At 43.6% G+C, this 22026-nt stretch overlaps 1 protein-coding gene across 1 annotated transcript in view; it reads left to right on the top strand.

Moving 5' to 3' along the window:
• Window positions 1-22026, top strand: part of DNAH9 (dynein axonemal heavy chain 9) — a gene marked incomplete at its 5' end in the record, with an annotated part of 330910 nt that overhangs the window by 68524 nt on the left and 240360 nt on the right. Inside the window, 2 exon segments of the mRNA XM_014590899.1 lie at window positions 13787-13944; window positions 19435-19573. Coding sequence (XP_014446385.1) covers window positions 13787-13944; window positions 19435-19573 — 297 coding nt within the window.

The raw sequence follows: 22026 nt of genomic DNA, 5'->3' as shown, positions 1-22026 counted from the left end.
CATCATCCACCGCAGTTCAAGTCCCAGACCTGACGGCTTAAAACTTATGCCAGGCACGTGTGTGTGCATGCAAAAATTCTGAGAGGAGACTGGAGGAGAATAGATTGTGGCATGGTCATCCTCCCTGGGAGTGATCGCTCGCTTTCTGTCTCAGTCTCTCTCTGTGTCTTTGGCAAGTGCAGCACATGCCCTATAGTGAATAGATCTTGCCAAAAAAAAAAAAAAAAAAAAAAAAAAAAAAGAAAAGAAAAAATAAATGCATAAACTTAATGGATTATCTTTGGATATAGACTGGGGCTTAAATTTCAGCTTTTCCAGCAGATGGCATAGTGGATACATCGTTGGACTCCCACATGGCCAACCATGGTTTGAGTCCTAGACCAAGTAGCTTCAAAATCATGCCAAGTGCATGTGCATGAATGCTAAGACTCCTGGTGAAGAATGGAGGAGAAGGGATTGTGGTGTGTCCATCCCCCTAGGGCATGATTTCTCACTTTCTTCCTCACCATCTCTGTTTCTCTTTCTCTCTAGTGAACACACATATCCTAAGACAAAAACCTCAAAAAAAATTTTTTTTTCAGCTCTTCCATTCCTATGGAGTACCTGGGCAAGATATTTCACGTCTCAGCCTAATTCACTCAATTATTTCTAAAGTAGGGAGACAGCATGGATGTTATTGAATGAAGTCATTTTGAGGGTCAGATTTTATGTAATCATGCCACTTGTCTTTCAAATCACACAAAGTATTTATTATGATATAGTGAAGATTGTGCTAAAGACCTGGGGTGAAGATCCCCAGTTGAATAGGATTTGATCTCTAAGTTCACAAAACAAAAAATCCCACTTGTTTTTGAGATAGATGTGAGCACTGTCAGTGTTCCAGAAGTGATTAAAATTCTGACTCACAATATGGGGCAAGACTTCCAAATACATAAACTTAAAGCTTGCCAAGCTGCTAGGGCCAGAATTTTAACCACAGTTGGCCACTTAACTGGCTTCCTTATCTACTAGGCTACAGGATGACCCTCGTGTAGGAAGTGTCTAAAGAACACTAGTGGGACCAGCAGTTAGCGTAATGGTTATGTCTCTGGACTCCCATGTAGTCAACTGTGGTTTGCGTCCCGGGCCCGGTGGCTTGAAACTCATGCCGGGTGTGTGTGCGTGCGTGCCCAGGATCCTGAGAAGAGAATGGAGGAGAAGGGATTGCGGCATGGCCATCCCCCCTGGGGAGTGATTTCTGGTGATCACATGTGCCCTAGTAAAAACCTCTCAAAAAAAAAAAAAAAGAATACTAGTACCCAGGTGTAAAATTTTGAATTTGAGTAAATATCCCATAGACAATGGAAACAATAGAAAGGAGAATGGGGAAAGTCTGTGTTGAAAGTCTATTCTATACCAGACACTTTCCCTATATCATCTCTTTTACCTCCACAATGGCCCTAAAAGCCACTGTTATCCTCACTGTACATATGGAAGAACTGACAACCTGAGAGGAAAGTAATTTGCCCAAGGGCACACTGTTGGCAAGTGGCAAGGTTAGGATTTGAACTTGGCACCCCCAACCATGGTGTCTGGGTATAGATCTGGACACAGGTCTGGTTTCTAGAGGATAAAATACTAGAAGAGGAAATAAGAATAAAACAACAGGTTCAAACCACATAATAGACAAGCTTAAATGCCTTCTTCAGAGGCAACAGGGAGTCCCTGCAGATTTCTGAGAGGGAAGTTATCCTTTTATTGATGGGCAGTAGTTTTAAGGAGGTTCTAAGCAGTAGCAAGATTGGTAGCTAAAGCCAAGGCAAGGCTCTCGAGTCCCGAGTAGAGAAAGCTGCAAAGGCTCCACCTCGCCTGTGCCTCCCCATCACCAAGATGAAGCCCATTCTTTGCCAGTGCCTGAGTCTACACCCATCCTGGAAGTGGAGTGCCTCATTTCCCTCTAAGAATAGCTGAAATTTTTTTTGAGAGTTTTTTTTTTTTTTTCCTCTAGGGCACATGCACTTGCCAGAAGGACAGAGAGACAGAAAGCAAGAAATCACCCACCCAGGGGGGATGGCCATGCCACAATCCCTTCTCCTTCATTCTCCTCTTGGCATCTCGCGCATGCACGCACACGCACCCAGCGTGAGTTTAAACCCCTAGGTCTGGGACTCAAACCACAGTCGACTACATGGGAGTCCAGCAACATAGCCATTATGCCAACTGCTGGTCCCAGGAGTGGCTGAATTTTGAGCTCCTTCTCGCCCTCACCTCAACAAGCCAAAGCAGTTGTAAGGATGCCATATCGTGATAAAAGCAATGGTGAGGGGCGGGGATGGTGGTGTGCCTGTTGCTCCTCATTTGTGCCTACACACTGTATGTTCGAAAATGGTTTTACTTTGCTCTCATGGTTCATTTTTATTTCCAAAGAAGTATGTATATAGTACAGAAAAAAAAATGTAACCAAGCTCTTCGGTCCTTATAAGCCTCTGTGTAATTCTCTTAGTGCAGACAAAGTGGTAAGGACAGCAGTCAGCTTGACTGGCATATTCCTCAGGTGAGACTATAGGGTTGAGAGAAAGGGTGGCAGAAGGAAGGTGGTAGAGACTTTAGGCAGAGAGTTATCCATGGTGGGGAAAGCTGGCTAGGCAGCACCCTTTCCCTCCCACTGACCTGTCTGCTCCAGTGGATATCACCTACTCCATTCATGTAACTCCATATGCTGGCACCCTGATGTCCAGCTTGCTGTTCACTGGTAGACTGGACTTAGATTGGTGGCAGGGTGCTGAAAGAACTGTAAGCTGAATTGTGGTGGAGCTCACACCCACCTTTATCTCCAGCTGCCACAGGGAGCCACAGGTAGTCAGTGGGGTCTCTTCACTCTTCACAAGTTGTTCTGTCTTTCCATCTCTCTTATTCAACAGCCAGTTGGTGCTCCCACACAATGGCTGTTGTCCAGACTATTCCTTGGTCAATCTCTAAAAAGCTGCCAAAATGTGATGCTCTTCTTGAGTTTCCTATGGTAAGATATGGATTTTCCTTTCCTTAGAATTGTTCTGTTCAGGAGTTAGAGGAAGGAAGACACTTGGTTGACCTAAACATTCTTGGACTCAAACCCTTGGCTAGCTTGGCTAGAAAGGGCTGACTGTGCACATATCAGTGTTGTCACATTGGTGTAGCTTGAAATGGGCTAGGATGAGAGTATTTAATTGTGAAAAGTGGTAAGGGCTGGCCCTGTAGCACAGTGAGTAAGTGCTGTGCATAGAGAGCCAGAGCCCACAGCCCATCTGTGGTTCAAATCCCAGCTCCAGAAACTGAAAAAATTATGCCAGCTGCATGTGCATGCATGCCCAAAGTCCTGACAGGATGGAGAAATGGAGAAAAAAAGGATTGCAGTGTCACCATACCCCATTGAAGGATGCACTCTCTCTATCTCTTGTTCTCTCCCTCCTCTCTCTCTTTCTCTCTGATAGGCACATGCACCTTCTAGTAATTATAAAAATGGTTTACTCTACAAATCAAGGGTATTTTGGTTTTCCTGGAGAGCTGGTTGTTAAAAATTTACCAGCACACCTCTCCTTTGCAGGGACATGAACTTGATGTTGCCACATCTTTTAAATTTTTAACAGAAGCTGGATGTTTCAATTTTTATAAGAAATCAAATGTTTCTGGCTTCTTTCACCTTTGGGTAATCACTACACAGCCTGGAACTAGGCATGATCCCATCTGAGGTCTGTTTGGATTTGAGGTATAAGGTATGAAGTAAAATGAGTAAAATAAATCTTTGTCAGAGAATTAATTCTAGATTTAGAATGATTCTAAAAATCAAGAAAAGCCAAGCTCCTCACTACTCTGGCCATTGGAAATGATTTTGTTTCTTTTCATCTTAGCCCATAATTGTACCAAGTATTTGGAGTTTTTCCTCACTTCTTCTTCTGCAGATATTGAGCAGCAGATATCATCTATCTTTTTATTCCCTTGCTTGCTATCCTCTGTTATTTCCACTCACCTTTATGTCTCCCTTTTTCATCTTCATTCTTATGATTTTTCTGTACTGTCTCTTCCGGCTGCTCAGCACAGATTTTGGAGGACATTTCTCATCCTCATCTGCCAGATTGCACCACTGTGCCTGCTGTCACTTACATCCAGGACCATGCTATAATGCATTGTTGCACCTATGGGTGTCCCTGTATGTTGCTCAAGAATAGTGGGTTTGCCACAGGGCTGTCTCAGTGTGTCTCTCACCCTCAACGAGCCTCAAGGAACAGCAGATGGGAAGCAGTGAGAGCCAGAGCAGGTCAGCACACAGCCTGTCTTGGGCTCCAGAGATTGTGCAAGCAAGCTCCATGTGCAATTTGGGATTTTTTTTAAAAATGGGTTCATGTACAATGGAGTTAGCCAGACAATGGTATGGGAAGTGGTTCCTTATGGAGGCTCTGAAATCAGACCGCCAATGCTCAGTTTTTGTTCTGCCAGTTGCTAGCTGTATGACTTTGGGCAAGCCATGTCACAAGTTCCACATCTGTAAAAGGAGTTAATAATTGTACTTACTTAAAGCAGTTGTAATAATTTTTAAATGAGTTAATTTGTCTGAAACACTTGAAGCCCTAAATAGAGTAGGCACTCAATAAATATTATGAAAATGATAGAGATGATGATAAGGGTGGAGGTGATGTTAGTGGTGTTAATGGGGATAGCGGTGATAATAATAATGATGATCATGTTGTTAGTGGTGACACTAATGATGGTGATGATGATAGCAGTGATAACATTGATGTTTGTGATGGTGGTGATGATAGTGGTGGCAATGGTGATGCTAATGGTGATGACATTTATAGTGGTAGTGAAAATGGTGGTGATGTTGGTGATTATAGTGGTGGTGATGGGTGGTGGTGACACGGATGATTGCTATCATTATTATCTGAACATGGCAGGAAATGGGTTGACAGTTGGGACACACTAGACAAGGAAGGAGCATCCACACCCTGGTTTCTGGACCTCCTCTATACCTGCACTCCTTATTAGCTGAACCAGCTTCAGGCTGTCTTACCATACTTAACAGTGTACTAACCAATGAGGCAAGTGTCCAATAGCCATTGTCCCCCCTGCTTAGAAAATAGACACTGAATCTGCCTTACTGTGAAACTGCCCCACATGAGGGTTTGCTAAGATCAGTTAGTTTCTTTTATTTCTGGAATTAAGTAAAATAAGTTCAACCTGGAATTCCCAGATGGGTCTAATAACACACCCATAGGAGATATTCTCAAGAAAGTGGCCTGACAACAGCTTGGGGAAAATCTGAGCTGATAACATTTAAAATTGTACACCCATCCAAGGAGAAAATTGCCCTTAATTATTCACACGGTAATCCAGGCTGGCATATTGGTTCAGAAGCTGCACCAGCTGCTGACAGTTCCCCACTGCCAGCCCTTTTCTTCCTCCCCAGTCCTCGCCTGTCTCTGTTTGTCTTCCCAATAACTTCTACAAAAGTAGTTACACTTCAGAGTCTCTGTTGGTGGGTATTTTCATGTCTCTGTCAGACTGGCCAAGCAGAATTTCATATTCACTTGGGAAAAACCTCGGTGTGGCAATTCCATGAGACACTACTTTGCTATTTTTAAAATTTGTAAGATATGACTTTTTTTCTCCCAGAATCCTTCTATTACTATTGCAATAGCCTTCAAGGCCTTGGGTTATCTGGGCTGAGGGGATGCACTATGTGAATACTCCCCTTCACCTTGTGCTTCCATCACTTGTCCCTCTCTACACTCTCTGGCCAGGTGACCTTGCCACTGTTTTGTCTTCCCTGGGTACAATCTCCAGTAATGGACTGGGCTGAGGCAGGAGACAGGAAGCAGCAGTAGCTCAGTTCCAAGGGCTCAGGAGCCTATAGTTACTAGGTTCTAAGTGTCCTGGGCACCCAACAAATGCTTGTCTCAGTACCAAGGGAGTTCCCCATATAACACCCTGTATAGAGGAGCTTAAGGTCTCATTAAAAAAAAAAAAAAAAAAAAAAAAACAAAAAAAATTGGGCACCCAACAAATGCTTGTCTCAGTACCAAGGGAGTTCCCCATATAACACCCTGTATAGAGGAGCTTAAGGTCTCATTAAAAAAAAAAAAAAAAAAACTCAGAAATATTACAAAATCTAAAAAGTGGTGAGTTGGTTGCACTTTCTGAAGACAACACACTCCAATCTGTCATTGCAGAGGGAAGCATGGAGCGAGCCAGGCAGGATTTCAGTAATTTGGGGTAAAGGCTGAAAAAAAGACCAACCACCTATGACTCCAGCATGAGCCAGTTCCTGGAAGGGAAGGAGCAAGGTAGATGGATGTGGGGGCAGAGCTGAGAGGGTTCACATAGGCTAGGCTAACCCACAACCTCCTTAAAGTATGAGAAAACATGTAAATCACCACTTCATCGAGTGAGGCAGATGCCAGGCCCTAACTGGAGTGGGAAGATACTGGGACAGGGCCTTCTATGATCGTGAGGGAACTAATATCATTCTCAAGTCAGAAGTCCATCACCAATAAGGACCAGCAGTTGGTATAATGGCTATGTTGCTGGACTCCCATGTAGTTGACCACAGTTCAAGTCCTGGACCTGGTGGCTTAAACTCATGCCTGGCGCATGTATATGCATGCCCAAGATCCCAAGAGGAGAAAGGAGGAGAAAGGATTGCAGCATGGCCATCCCCCATGGGGGGTGATTTCTCGCTTTCTGTCTCTCTGTCTCTCTCTCTCTGTCTTTCTGGTGAGTGCACATGCCCTATAGCATAAACTTCTTCAGAAACAAACAAACAAACAAAGAAGTCCATCACTGATAGGTACACAAGGCTTGTGTGGGTGATAAGATCAATAGTTTAATACATCACGGCAGGCCTACAATATATGGAAGTAAAGCCTATACGGTTTATCTAAATGAGGCCGAAAATACTTCCATTAAAGGGGTGCATTAGTTCCATTAAAGGTCCATAACGACCCATCTGGCTGAAGGGCAATTACTATGGGGCAATGTGATCCAGGGACTAAAGTGCTCCAGATGTGCTGAGAGTAGATAGCAGAGGGCACCAGACATAGACTGTGCTATCTAGGCCCATGCTATATAGACTGTGGGCCTGCAGCACCAGCCCTCCCACAAGCTTGTTAAGAAACACAGACACTCAGGTACCACCCCAGAATGACTGCAACAGAATCTCCATGTTAACAAGTCCCTTGGTGATTCCTATGCACAAAGTCAGAGTCTAGGCTGCTCCAGAATAGTCGTCTCAACCCTGGCTACACATTAGGGTTGCTGGTAATTCTAAGTAATAGTGTACACACCCCACTACCCCAAAAGGCTGGTCTAGGGTAGGGCCTGGGCACCAGTGTTCTTTATATAATTTTCACATGGAGGTTAGCCCATAGCCTAGCCAGATCCACATGGCCACTGTGGTTAAAATTCTGGCTTTGGCAGCTTGAAAAGCACACCAGGCACATGTACATACATGCCCCAAATTCGACAGGAGAGAAAAATGGAGAAGAGATTGTGTGTGACCACACTCCATTGGGAAATGTTTTCTCTCTCTTTCTCTCTCTCTCACAAGTGCATGTGCTCTCTGGTAATTTCAAAACAAACAAACAAAAAACACTTTCCACATGGTTCTCAGGTTCAGCAAACTTTGAGAACCAGACCTGAGGGGCAAAAAAAAAAACACTTTCCACATGGTTCTCAGGTTGAGCAAACTTTGAGAACCAGACCTGAGGGGTAGATTGTCAAGTATGGAAAACATACTTTGAAAACTGCAGAGAGGAATCTCCATATCGTTCTTCACAGTGGTTGTACTAATTTCCATTCCCACCACCCTACAAATAGATCTACCATATGATCCAATAATTCCACTCCCAAGTATCTACCCAAAAGATAGGAATACACTCAGTCAGAAAAGTACTTGCACATCGATGTTTATTGCAGCATTATTCACAACTGCTAAAACATAAAATCAACTCAAATGTCCAAGAACAGATGAATGGATTGAAAAAGTGTGGCACATATACACTATGGAATACTACTCAGGCATAAAAAATGTAACCCTGGCATTTGATCGAAATTGAGTAAATATGGAAGATTTGATGCTGAGTAAAGCAAGCCAGACTATGAAAGAGAAGCATTATTTGTCCCCATTTCATATAAACCAAATATTTGCACTCCATGACAGAAACAGAAAGATTGGAAGGTTATAAAGATTTTGGGAGTAACTGTAGAAACTAGAGGCAATGTGAGAGGAGGGTGGACAGTGGAAGGGTAAGAAGGAGGGAGGGATTCAAGGAGGGGAAAAAAAGAGCAAAATATTAATGAACACAAAAATGAAAGATTACCTGCTGACAATAATGTGTATGGTAATATCTTTGATTGGACTAATATATAGTTTATTCATGCTGAGAAAATCCATTTTATGTGCTATAAAGATGTATGGTGATTAAATCTAAAAAGAAAATAGGAAAATAAAAGTGAAATTTCAAAAGAAAGAAAACTGTAGAGTTAGGTTTTTTATCAAGACCCACAAGATTGAAACTGGTTGGTCAGAACTTCTGGTGGTAGGGAGGAGTTCTGTCCGTGGCAAGAACTTCCCTTTGGGGGACAAGTGGGTCAGTGTGTAAATAAGAATGAAGACCCCTGGTCAGGAGTAGATTCATACCTATCAGAATTGAGAGGACTGCAGAGGTTTTCAAACTTTAGGAGCATCAGAAATGCCTGGAAGGGACCAGCAGATGGCGTAATGGTTGCCTTGCTAGACTCCCACCTAGTCAATTGTGATTCGCTTTGCTTCCTTGACTCAGCAGCTTAAAACTCATGCCGGTCGCATGTGTGCGTGTGCCCAAGATCCCAAGAGGAGAATGTAAGAGAAGGGATTGCAGTGTGGCCATCTCCCCGGGGGTTGATTTCTTGCTTTCTATCTCTTTCTGTCTCTCCGAAGAGCAAACATGCTCTATAGCAAAAATCTGTCTTAAAACACACACACACAAACACACACATACACACACACACACACACACACACACATAATTACCTGCAGGTTTCTTTAAAGCACGCCTTGTTGAACCCTGGCCCCAGAATGTCTTATTTGATTGATCTGGAGTGGGGCTAAGAGTTTGCACGGCAAATTGGTTGGATCCAAAAGCACATGGTGTGGGATGGTAGACAGGACCCCTACACCTTCTAGGTCTCCATATCTCCATTGGTGAACTGTTTGGTCCATGTCAGGGTTTGCTCATCTCAGGACTTCTGGGGCTTCACACCAGGCACTCTTTGTTGTAAAGGTATGCTCTGCTCATTGCAAGATATTAAGCAGCTTCTCCCGTTTCTACCCACTAGACACCAACAGCAATCTGCCCCCCGCCCTGTTGTGACAACAAAAATGTCTCCAGACACTATTACATGTCCTCAGTGGGAATATCGGGTTCTACATCGCTTTCCACTTAAATTGTTTGTTATTTTAATGGGTGGCAAACAAACAAACAGAACTCTTTCCTTATTCTGTGGAAACTATGTCTTTAAATCAAAAAGGTAATTATTTTTGGATGAAAACAAATTCCACTGAGATTATTTGTATTTGATGAGAACCTAATAGTGGCTGGTATGGTGCTTCTTCTGATAGAGGGAGTTTGGGGAAAGTGACTAAAAGCATTTCTTTGGTATTAGAGTGCTTAGTTTTAAACTTGCCCCCCTTACCAACTATTAGATATCAAATTTATTTTTTAACTTTCTATTTTGCACCAATGTTAGATTTATAGACAAATTGCAAAGATAATATATGAGTTCATAAATATCCATCCCCTATCTTTCCCTTTTTTTAATACAGGACAGTTTAACTACCTTAGCTTCAGTCTCCTTAAATAAGGACCTAGGGTCACCCATCTCATATAGCTACTGAATAAATTGAATGGAATAATTCATGTAAAATACTCAGAATTGTTTCTGCTACTGATCATGTGCTCAAAAAATGTCAGCTTTTTTTATTATTCTCCATGGCTTTAAAATCTCAAAAAAAAAAAAAAAAGAATCTTTCGTGGAAAATAGACTGTCCCTCCCCATGGAGGGAGAGCAGCCCTGGCCGTCTTAGTTGTCAGTCCGTGCCCACCTGTGCATGTACTTCCCCTGCCTAGGCTTGCATTGAATCCATACATTACCATTCCACCTGCTCCTCCCCCTTGGCCTCCTGAAGGACCTCTGGTCCTCTGGTCTGGTCCAGAGCCTATACTTTATCAAGGCTTTGTGGGCCTGGATTACTGGCACATTCTAATGGAGTGTTATGTGGACCTCAGCTGCTGCTAAGACAAGAAGGAAAATTCTCTGTAAGTGGTTTCCTGTCCTGCCCAAGCCAGGCTAGCAGCAACTTTTATGAGCACCAATTCTCCAGCATTATCTGCACCCTTGAGTCTGCTCAACATTCCCTCAAGGGCCCCCCTACGGAATTTTACACAGGGACCAGCAGATGGTATAATGGTTACATCTCTAGACTCTCACATAGTCAACCTCAGTTCAAGTCCCGGACCTGGTAACTTAAACTCATGCCAGGTGTGTGTGCAGGCCCAATATCCCGAGAGGAGAATAGAGAAGGGATTGAGGCGTAGCCATGCCCCTTAGGGGGTGATTTCTTGCTTTCTGTCTCTCTGGCGAGCGCATGCGTCCTACAACAAAAATCTCTCTCTAAAAAAAAAAAAAAAATTTTACACAAAAGCACAGATGCCTCCAGTCTGAAAGTGCATCATAAATTCTTGCTGAGTGTGAGATTTCTGGGCTTTAATGTTGCAGAAGAGAATGTTGAGTGAAAACCAACCGCACGTAGCCCTGGGCTCTCACCTTAGTCTTCACCCAAAAGTAGGAAAGCAGTGTGAAAAATGAACTAAATTTGCTTTTCACTCCTTACAAAAGTGAGTGTTTATAGGTGGGAGGACTGAGGACAAAGGAGAGAACCAGGGTTTATCAGTTGCACTATTTGCAGGACTATGAAGGCAACGAGAGGGTTCATGGCAGAGCCTGGCTGGGCTGAGAGCCTCAGGGAACCAGCAGAGCTTGGTCTGTTTGGCCGGCATGCTGGGTGCTGAAGGCAGCTTCTGCCAGGTTGGCATTGATATTCTGCGCATATGAAAGAAGTTTCAGCTTCAAACTAATTGCTGTGAGCTCAAATGCATCCAGTCATTAGAGCTTCACTTTGGGAAGGGAACTGAATCCTAATTGCAGAACTGTCACATAGTCTGGCAAACACTGCCCTTCCAGGCTCTGGAGACAGCCATGCCCAGTGGTAGATGGTGCAGCTGCCTCTCCCACTTCCTCTCTCTCTCTCTCTCTCTCTCTCTCTCTCTCTCCCTCTCTCTCACTTGCACACACACATACAAAATCTTGAAGCCCCATCCCCATAGAACTAGGCTACCATTGTCTGTTCTAGCACCTGGACTTGGCTTACATGTTAAGGACTCACTTAGAACCTTGCCATTGGTCTAGCTGCAACAGCATGAACTGGACACTGCTACCTGGCAGGCTGACCCACCCACCCTAAATATTTGGACATCATGACATGCCTGTGATTCCAGCTACTCAGGGAGCTAAGGCAAGAGGACAGTAACATGGTGAAACCTGTCTAAACACAGCAACAAAATCAACAGAAACCGGGCACTGGCCCCAGCTTTCAGTTTTTGTTAAAGCTTATTTATGTCTTATATGAGTGAAAGAGACAGAGATGGTCAGCACCCCAGCCAGGTCTTGATGCCGTGATCCACCCCGGCATGTACCCCTGCCCAATGTACTCTGGAAGGTCTCTGGACACAAACCTGGAACTTTCTCACGTGGGTTAGCTTCACAGAGCATTGCATTTTCTTTTTTCTTTACTTTTCTCTCTTTCTTTTTTTGATTTTTTTGTTTGTTTTTTGAGAGATTTTTGTTATAGGGCACATGCACTTGCCCGAGAGACAGAAAATGAGAAAGAAAAATCACTCCCAGGGGAAGTGGCCATGCCACAATCTATTCACCATTCTCCTCTCGGGATTTTGGGCAGGCATGCATACGCACCCAGCATGAGTTTCAAGCCACCGGGTCCAGTATTTGAACTGTGGTCAACTACGTGGGAGTCCAGTGCCCCAATCACTATACCACTTTCTGGTCCCCAGAGCGTTGCATTTTACCATTGCACAACCGACTGACCCGTAAGAGAATTATTTTTTTAAGTTTTTCTTTCTTCTTCTGTGTATGTGAGGATCAGAGACCCACACCCCAGCAGTCCCCATGTCAGTGGCCTGGGTCACAGGTGCACCAGCATGCTCAAGGAGGTCACAGAACAGGAACTGTGGAGCACCCCTAGGTGGACCCAGTGGACCACTGCACCACCACATGGCTCCATCAGATTTTGCTTCTGAGAAGCCTGAGGCTGGAAGGTCCCAGAGACATTTTGAGGCCTGGCTAGACAAGCTCATGGGTTAGCCTACAAGTGTGCCCCCTTGTTTTCTTCTCATGTTTTTCTGTGACTGACCATTTCAAAGCCCCAGTATGAAAACAAATGGTTTAATTTCATTTCTATTTCCCCTCCCACTGCCATAAGAATGATCTAGAATGTAGATCTGACCAGGTCAAGCTTCAGCTTAGATGGGGTTAGGACCACCCAACCCTATTTAAGGACAGTCTAATCATTTTAGAAAGGCACTCATAGCCATTTTGGAGTCTGGCGCCAGCCTACCTTTCTCATATGAGTCTTGCCACTCCTCATCATAAACCTGACACTCCATCCATACAGGGGTCCCCTTTGCCCTCACCCCGTGCAGTCTGTTCTAAAGATGTACCAGTCTGGGCAGCGTTGGTGAGGAGTTAACCAAGACAGGACTACGACCACACAAGGATGATCTGTCAACAAAGTCCATGTTAACTGTTATTTTATATTGTACTTTTTCTGTATGCTGAGCTCTCTATTTCATTTAATCCCTAGACACAGTCCAGGAGGTAGGTACTGGCATTCTTGCCATCATTCAGTAGCTAAAATCTCAGGGTCCAAATTCCACTTGCCTGAGTTCAAATCTGACACCCCCGGCAGTAGGTGGGTAGCTGTGCAAAGTAGTCCACCTCTCCATCTTTCCATTTGGTCGTGGAGAATTGGAGGTGATGGGATTAAAGGACCATGGTGAGGCTCCAATGAGTTCATATTTAAAAAGCGTTCAGGCCTGCCAGTGGCATAGTGATTGTGGCAGCTGGATCCCACATGGCCAACTGTGCAGATAGAGTCCTGGACCCAGTGGCTGTGGCTTGGGAAACATGCTGGGTGTATGTATGTGTGTACCCGAAGTTCTGAAAAGAGGGAGGAGTGAAGGAAAAGAGATTGCAGTGTGACTATGACCCCTGGAGGATGCTTTTTCCCTTTCTCTCTCTCTTTCACTGTGTCTCTATGTCTTTCCAGCGAATGCATACACCCTCTGGCAAACTTTTTTTTTTTTTTTTAAAGTGCTCAGAGCCATGCCTGTCACATGGTCAATGCTAATACACCTCAGCTGCCCCTTAGAGGCAACCTCTGCTCTGGGAGAGCTAGACCCCTGCTTGCCCTTCGCGCCATGCCTTCAGCCCTCTCAGGTGCTATAAATACGGATGTGGGCAGCCAGGTTTCTTTTAGACATGAGCCCAATGCCCATCAGCAAAGAATCAAGGATGTTGTCATCATGCCTGTCCTTCAGCAAATGGGACAGTCATTCATGCTGTGTGATGCTGGTTTGCGCTGTGATGGGTTCCTAGCTTTAGTTAGGACCTACCACTGAGAAGCAGTATGGGCATCTTCCTCTGATTGGCTCACCAGGTCAAAAGCATTCAAGATGCAATCAGAGATAAGAAGCAGCGATTCAGCTTCCTTGGGGAGGAGATTCTCCTGAATCCTACTGTTGGCATCTTCATCACCATGAACCCGGGCTACGCAGGCCGCACGGAGCTACCCGAGAACCTCAAGGCTCTCTTCAGGTGAGCTCTAGCTTTGCCCCAGGTAAGGACCTCCTGAGATGTTTTTTTAGCCCTCTCAGGTGCTATAAATACGGATGTGGGTAGCCAGGTTTCTTTTAGACATGAGCCCAGTGCCCATCAGCAAAGGATCAAGGATGTTGTCATCGTGCCCATTCTTCAGCAAATGGGACAGTCATTCATGCTGTGTGATGCTGGTTTGCGCTGTGATGGGTTCCTAGCTTTAGTTAGGACCTACCACTGAGAAGCAGTATGGGCATCTTCCTCTGATTGGCTCACCAGGTCAAAAGCATTCAAGATGCAATCAGAGATAAGAAGCAGCGATTCAGCTTCCTTGGGGAGGAGATTCTCCTGAATCCTACTGTTGGCATCTTCATCACCATGAACCCGGGCTACGCAGGCCGCACGGAGCTACCCGAGAACCTCAAGGCTCTCTTCAGGTGAGCTCTAGCTTTGCCCCAGGTAAGATTTTTTTTTTTTTCAAATTTTCCACTGATAATGTCTGACATAGGAGGGGACTTCAGGAAGTTCATAGAAAGTAGAGTTGAAGTACAAGTTGATTTTACTAGCTGATTTTACTACAGAAAGATTTCAAAATCCATGTGTAGTTTTTTTTTTCATAATATGCATTTTCCATGAATTTTTTTTAAAAAGTGTATATATTAGAAAAATTTGGAACATATAGAAAAATAGATTTTCAAAAACCTCGTTTAATGCAACATCTCCAGTCAAATTCTTTTTTTGCTCCATTGTATTTTGTTCTTCTTTATAGGCATTTTAAAAACTCACACATTTATAGTCTACATATGTGGTCTACCTACAGTTTTAGAGTGTTTTGTTTTTCCATTTCATAAGCTATCATGTTATAAATATTTTCTTCTATTATAGTCTAATAAATCTCATTTCATGGCTGCATATTTTTCTATTGAGTGCATGGTCCACAATGTAATTAACTAGTCCCCCGTGGTTAAATATTAAGACTTTCTAACATTTAAAATAAACTTATGCCTAATGCTGTAATGTACATCTTTGTATATAAATCTTTTTATTTTTCCTGTATGCATGATTATTTTCTTTGGCTAGCTTCCCAGAAGTGGAATTACTATATGAATGGGTAGAAACATTTTTAAGGCTCTTGATACATTTTGCCAAATTGCTTTCTAAAAAGAGGAGCACAAAATTACACTCCTGGTAGTGACGCATGAGAGCACTTTTATTTCACACTTGTGAAATAGTTAATATCCAATGGATATTGCTCTGTCTTTAAATCTTCTCTATTTTGATAAGAATACACAAATCCATTTTCTAGCAAGAGATGGAGCCTGCATTCTTTTTTCAGAAACAAGAAGCTGACCTAACCAAGAGGAATCTGAAGGATGTATGCTGAACTTCTCCCTTAGAGAGATAGACTATGAGGAGTTGCAAAAAGGCTTTTGGGGCAAGAGATCCACTATTCCTGTTTGGGGAGATGGGCTTAGCATTTCTGGAGGTCTGGGAGACCAGTGGGCAGCTCCCTCAGTATTTTAGTCCCTCATTTTCAACCTGCTCCAGTTGGAGCCAATTTCTCAGTCACAGGAGTTAGATGGGTACCTCCTTATTTAGGCAGGTCCCATTTCAACCACGAGCTCTTGGAATGTCAGCGAGCCTTCTAAACTGATGCCATAGAATATTGTTTGCTATTTGTCCACATAGAGTATTTTTTGAGTAACATGTTACCAACAATAATGCAGCAATAATGCAGGTATTTTATCATCCAAAATTTCCTTACACATTTTTTTTTTCTGAATTTAAAGGAAACTGTCTTAGTCTTTTTGGTCCTTTTGTGCTATAATACAAATACCACAAACTGGGTGTCCTAAACAATAGACATTCATTTCCCACAGTTCTTGAAGTTGGAAGTCTGAGGTCAAGATGCCAATGCAGTCAGGTTCTAGTCAGGCCTCTCTTCTGCGTGGTAGATAACCAACTTCTTATCGTATTCCTACTTGGCAGAAAGAAAGCTAGCTCTCTGGTCTCCTCTTACAAGGGCACTAAGCCTTGGGTCAAAATGTGGCACAGTGATAACATAACACTTTTCAATGCTGAATCCATGAGAAAGTCCTGGGTTCATGTTCTAAGGCCTCTTGGTACACATGTGCCCATGATCAGGGCTGGCCATGGCGAGGGCTTAATTGCAGCATAAAGATGCTATTGGAGGATCTCTCTCTCTCTCTCTCAGGAAACTTTAAAAGTTGAGAGGGCACTAATTCTATTCACGGGGGCTCTCCCTCTTGACCTTATTTCCTTTTTTTTTTTTTTTTTGGAGAGATTTTCAATATAGGGTGCGTGCGCTTGCCAGACAGACAGAGACATAGAGAAAGAAAGCGAGCAATCACACCCCAGGGGGGATGGCCACACCACAATCCCTTCTCTTCCATTCTCCTCTCGGGATCTTGGGCACTCACGCACACGGGCCCGGGGTGAGTTTTAAGCCACCGGGTCCGGGACACGAACCGCGGTTGACTACGTGGGAATCCAGCGACATAGCCATTACACTAACTGCTGGTTCCCCCCGTAATTACCTTCTTAAAGTTCAATCTCCACATGCCGTCACACTGAGGGTTAGGAATTCAAAGTACACATTTTTGGACGCAAGGGACACAAATATTCAGTCTATAATGTTTGTAACATAAGGAACCTTCAAAATGTTTGTCGAAAAAAGTGGAACTAAAGTGCAGAAGAAAATTTGGAACCCATGCATAGTTTGATTTTAATAACACACATTTCCCATCAACTTTTTGAAGATCCCTCATGCATCATAGAAGGAAATTAGGAAGAAAAAAACATTTTTTTTTCATTTGCTGTAGGGCACAAGCACTCACTGGAGAAAGACACACACAAGGAGAGGGAAAGTGAGAAAGCATCCCCAGGGGATGGATGGCCATGCTGCAATCCCTTCTCGTACATTCTCCTATCAGAACTTTAAGTATGAACATATATGTACCTGGCATGCTTTACAAGCCATGGTTGGCCATGTGGTATCCATCTGCTTAACCATCACACCAGGACTGACCCACAAAAATATTTTTTTAAACAATAAATACTCGGCCCAGCCTGGTAGCACACTTGGTAGCAAACTGAATTGCAATGCTGGAAGCCACATGGCTGACCACAGGTTCAGATCACCAGGTCAGCCTATAAACATGCTGGGCACATGCTCATAAGGGTTGGAAAAGGGGATCATGACATGACAGACCCTGTTGAGGTGCCTCTCTCTTTCTCTCTCTCATGTGTGCTCTCTATTATGAACAAAATAAAATAAACATTAAAAAATGCAAACATCTGTTTTTATATTTAATTCTCACAAAAATGTTACAAGGTGGATACTATTAATCTGCCCCTGACAGTGTGAAAACATGGATTTCGAAAATTAGCCGGGGTGGTAACCCTAGTTGCTGGGGTTAGCTAGTAACCCAAGCAGTAAGGTGCAGAGCTGGAGCTTGGACCCAGAGGCTCCGCCCCTCCCCCTTCCAGTCCTACCATCCAGAGATGGCCAATGTAACCATCTGCCCCTCCCATTCCAGTCTTATTATCCACATAATCATGTAACCAGCTTGGCATTTTTCCTCTCAGTATGTCAGAGAGCATTTCTTTTTAAAAACTGGCATCAGATCCCATGTAGTTTAATGATCTGCTTTCATTAATTAACGTTTTCCTGTCTTTCGTTTTCCTTCTGTGGCAATATTTCATGGCCACGTCGCATTCTGTTGTATAGATGTATACTTAACCCTATGTTCAGATTGCACAATAACTTGGAGAAGCTGACTATTTGGGTGCTCCATTGAATTTGAATGCTTGAACTACTTCAAACAAACACTTGAACTTGAATAAAATGTTTTTGAAAATTTAATATCAGTTAGAGAAAATGCAATTTAACCAATGTAACAACCTTAGGCTCCTATTACATACCTAATAAATAATTTTTAAAATGAGTAATTTTAGGCCCAGCCTCAGTGGTGTGTGCTGCTGAGTAGTAGACACTACTACTCAGCAGGCAGAGGCTACATGGGAGGCCCGAGTTCATTTCCCACCTTAAAAGCCAGTCATTGCAGCAAGGACCTCAGCTACTCAGGAGGCTGAGGCAGGAGGATTACAACATAGCAAGAACCTCTCTGGGGATATAAAAGGTATTTTTTAAAATCAAAAGTGCAGTAGTAAAACACAAGAGACCATGAGGAAATCCCACATGGAAAGGTGCCAGGTTCAAATCGGAGACCTCACTGAGTACGTCAGGCAAACACTTTCCATCATCCAGGGCTGGCTGAGGCTAAGGGTGGACTGTGACCCTGTTGGAGGAGCTGTCTCTACTTCTCTCTCTCTTGCTCATGGAATAAGTAAATAAACTTTTTGAAAAAATCAAATGTTTCTACTGCCATATGGGGGGAAATCACAGTAAATCCTAAATATAGACAAAAATTTCCATCTGCATTCTCAAATATGCAATTTTATGTCAAAGTGGGGTTACTAGGCGTCTACCATAGATCTCAGTGTTAGGAATTCATATTCGTCTGCAAGTACAGACTAAGCAATAATTCCTGAGTGTCTAGATCTAGACAAGACACACATCTTGAAGATGAGGAGTAGTGAGGTTCTCTGTTTCTTATAGACACCAGTCTAAGCCCATAATCTATTACAGACTACCTGACCTATTAACCCATGCCTTGTTTAAGGCACACTGGAAGAACTGTTTTATAGTTAGAAGAACTGATTTGTAGCTCCAACTCTCCCCTTTCTGCTAATATTACTCATCACCCTGGAAGAGACTTTGCTTCCTTTTTTAAAAATTGCTAGAGGGCATGTATGCTTTCCAACTAGAGACAGAGAGACAGAGACAAAGAGAGTGGAAGAAAGCACCCCCAGTGGGGCACGGTCACACCCCAATTCCTTCTTCATTTCTTCACCCTGTTGGGATTTGGGGCACATAAGTCTCGCATGTTTATAAGCCACTGGGGCTGGGATTTGAGCCAGATGCTCAACCATGTGAGATCCAGCTCTTTTAGCCATTAGGTTATAGAGCTAGCCCAAGAGTTTACTTCCTTGGGAACCAGCAGTTAGCGTAATGGCTATGTCGCTGGACTCCCACGAAGTCGACCGCGGTTTGCATCCCGGACCCGGTGGCTTAAAACTCACACCGGGCGCGTGTGCGTGTGTGCCCAAGATCCTGAGAGGAGAATGGAGGAGAAGGGATTGCAGCGTGACCATCCCCTCTAGGGGGTGATTTCTCGCTTTCTGTCTCTATGTCTCTCCCTGTCTGTCTGGCGAGCGCACGCGCCCTATAGCAAAAACCTCTCCAAAAAATAAGAGTTTCCTTCCTTTACCCTTAGGTAACCCATCTCTAAATTTAAAATCTTAGACAAAATAAAGATTCCTCCATATGAGATCTCAGCTAGTGTGTCTTGTACGTCAATTTCCTCTTCAACCCTGTTTCTCGGCCTTCTGTCTCCCTGTACACAGGCCTTGTGCGATGGTTGTTCCAGACTTTGAGTTGATCTGTGAAATCATGTTGGTGGCGGAAGGATTCATCGAAGCCCGGTTGTTAGCCAGAAAGTTCATCACTCTTTACCAGTTGTGTAAGGAGCTTCTCTCCAAACAGGTATAATTTCTAGGGAGACTGGATGATCAAGTATCATGTGAAAGCCCCAGCTCTCAAGAGAAGTGGGGCTGATGTTTAGGGAAACATTAGAGCTTTCTCATAGAGTCATTGTGCCTGTCAGCATACTCAAAGCTCTGAGCATGTCTATAACAGATTTGTGTTCATGTTCCTAGCTAAGCGTTTTTCAAAATTCGTTGATCACGGAACTTTATTTTTCAATTGACTACTTTTTTATTGAAGACCTCATAGACACCAGTGAGAAATATGACAGTGCTCACAAAAACCCCTGGAAGGAATGACCTATATGTGAAGGGATATGAGATAGGGCTTCGGGGTGGCAGTCAGGGAGAAATTAGGCCCACATTCCTCATTGCTTTTTGACCTTAAGTGTGGTCTCTGCCTAAGACAGTCTCCCTTGCAGGAAATAGCACCTTAACAAAATGTGACCTGCAAGGTTAGAGCGAGCCTTGGATGGAGAATTTCTTGGTGTCATGAATAACTCACCAGGCTTTTTTAGGCTGTTCTCAATAATCCCTTCAGGTAATCTTGTCATTTTGTTTTTAAAGTTTATTCATTTATTTCTCTTGAGAGCGAGGGATCCCCAGCAGGCTCCTCCTATTGCAGTCCACCCCCAGCCTCAGTCAGCCAGATCACGGGCATGTGCAACCAAACTGTATAGGGAGACCTCAGCACACGAACCCAGGACCTCCCCACGTTGCCTTGGCATTACAGAGCATTGCTCTTCCTCTCTGCCACTATGGCCAGTCCATCAGTTTATCTTGTTTTGATCATTTTTTCCTGCCAAAACACAGATTCTGTCAGGTCAAGATGGAGAAAATCCTGTTGTCTTCCTACCTCCTTTCTCAGCGTACCCTTTTTAGGTTCTCTGCCACCATTGACTGCCAGGCCAGTGATTCCCACTCAGATGGCTCTATCCCAAACCTCTCCTTTGAGCTCTAGACCTATGAGTCTATACCATAGCTCCTCCAACTGTTTTAAAACACCTCCTGTGGTTTGAAAAGCATGCTGGGTGCATGTACATGTGTGTCCAAATCCCAAGAGAAGAGCGGAAGAGAAGGGATTGTGGTATGGCCATGCCCCCGAGGGTGACTGCTCACTTTCTCTATCTCTGTCTCCTCCAGAAAGTGCACATATCTTATGCAAAAATTGAAAAAAAAAACAGTACTCAGTATGTCTAAAGCTCATTCTCCCTACTAGCTCCCAGCCAAAACCTACTTCTGCACTCCCTATCTCAATATTCAGAAGCATCAGTCCCCCACTCAGTAATTCTGCTTCATTCTTTACATTTCCCTCTTCCTCAGCCTTCTGTTGAATCAAAAACAAATATTGTTAGATACTTCTCAGATAAGTCTCATGTTCTTTCTGTACTCACTGTACTGCTTTAGTTTCAAGAACCCATTGCTATTGTTTAAACTAGCTTGTCTACTAGTTTCTCTAAGTCTCTTCTTGCTTCTCAGATCTGCTCTATAGCTAAAGCCCTCATTTAGCAGTGTTCTTCACTGGTCTTAGGATAGAGACCAGCACTCTTGCCACTCTCTGCTGAAGACAGTATGATGCTGTCTTCTGCCTACCTCGGCAGCTTGATTCCACGGCTGTCTCCCCGATGGGCTATGTTCCACCTACATTAGTCCTCTGTGAGTTCTTTGAAATCAAATGTCTTCTCAACTCAGAGCGTGGGAACCTCTTGTCCCCTCTGGTCTTAACTGTACTTCTTCCTTCTCTGTGCTCAACTTGATTCTATTCCTTTGGGTCTTCTTTAATACGTTCCTTCAGGGACATTTGAGCTAATATATCCTTCAGGTTCATCATGAACTGAATTTTCCTTTGTAGCATTACCTCATCTTTAAATAATGATCTGCTGCGAAGCAGGCAGACCTAGGACCTGACCCTAGAATTCATCTGAGTTCAGACTCCAGGCCCTGATCCACATATTCCACCATCTCCCCACAGACTCCACTGTCAGCACCTTGTGACCAGTGAGTTACTTACATCTTTGGAACATGATGTAAAGAACTATTCTTTTTTAATTCCTTTTCTCACAGAGTTTGAAGGCCTCTGTGGTGGTGTATGTACGCTCAGCCTGTACCATCTCTAAGAGCTGCCATTGCTCCCTCCTTCACAACTCTTTTTTCTTGTACCCTCTGAATGTACCGGGAGTAGCATGATGGGTTTGAACAATTTAATTTAATCTTCCTCGCCCCTACTTTCTTGCATGCTCTCTGCCTTGTGGTCATGAGAGTTGGAAAAGTAGCTATTGTCAGACCAAAAACTACAATTTTGTGATCTTGATTTTCTATGCTATTAATTCCTTTCCATGCTTCTTCATGGCCTTCAGGAGTTGCCTAGTACTGCTATAATAACTATATAATTTTTCAGATACGAGCCCAAGCATATGAACCCTGCATCTCAGAAACCTTGGTCTAACCTGCATT

The sequence above is a fragment of the Tupaia chinensis genome, unplaced genomic scaffold (assembly GCF_000334495.1).
Source record: "Tupaia chinensis unplaced genomic scaffold, TupChi_1.0 Scaffold000495_1, whole genome shotgun sequence".
NCBI classification, from domain to species: Eukaryota; Metazoa; Chordata; class Mammalia; order Scandentia; family Tupaiidae; genus Tupaia; species Tupaia belangeri.
The sequence above is the reverse complement of the archived record's forward strand: the minus strand, read 5'-3'. Positions and strand labels throughout refer to the sequence as shown.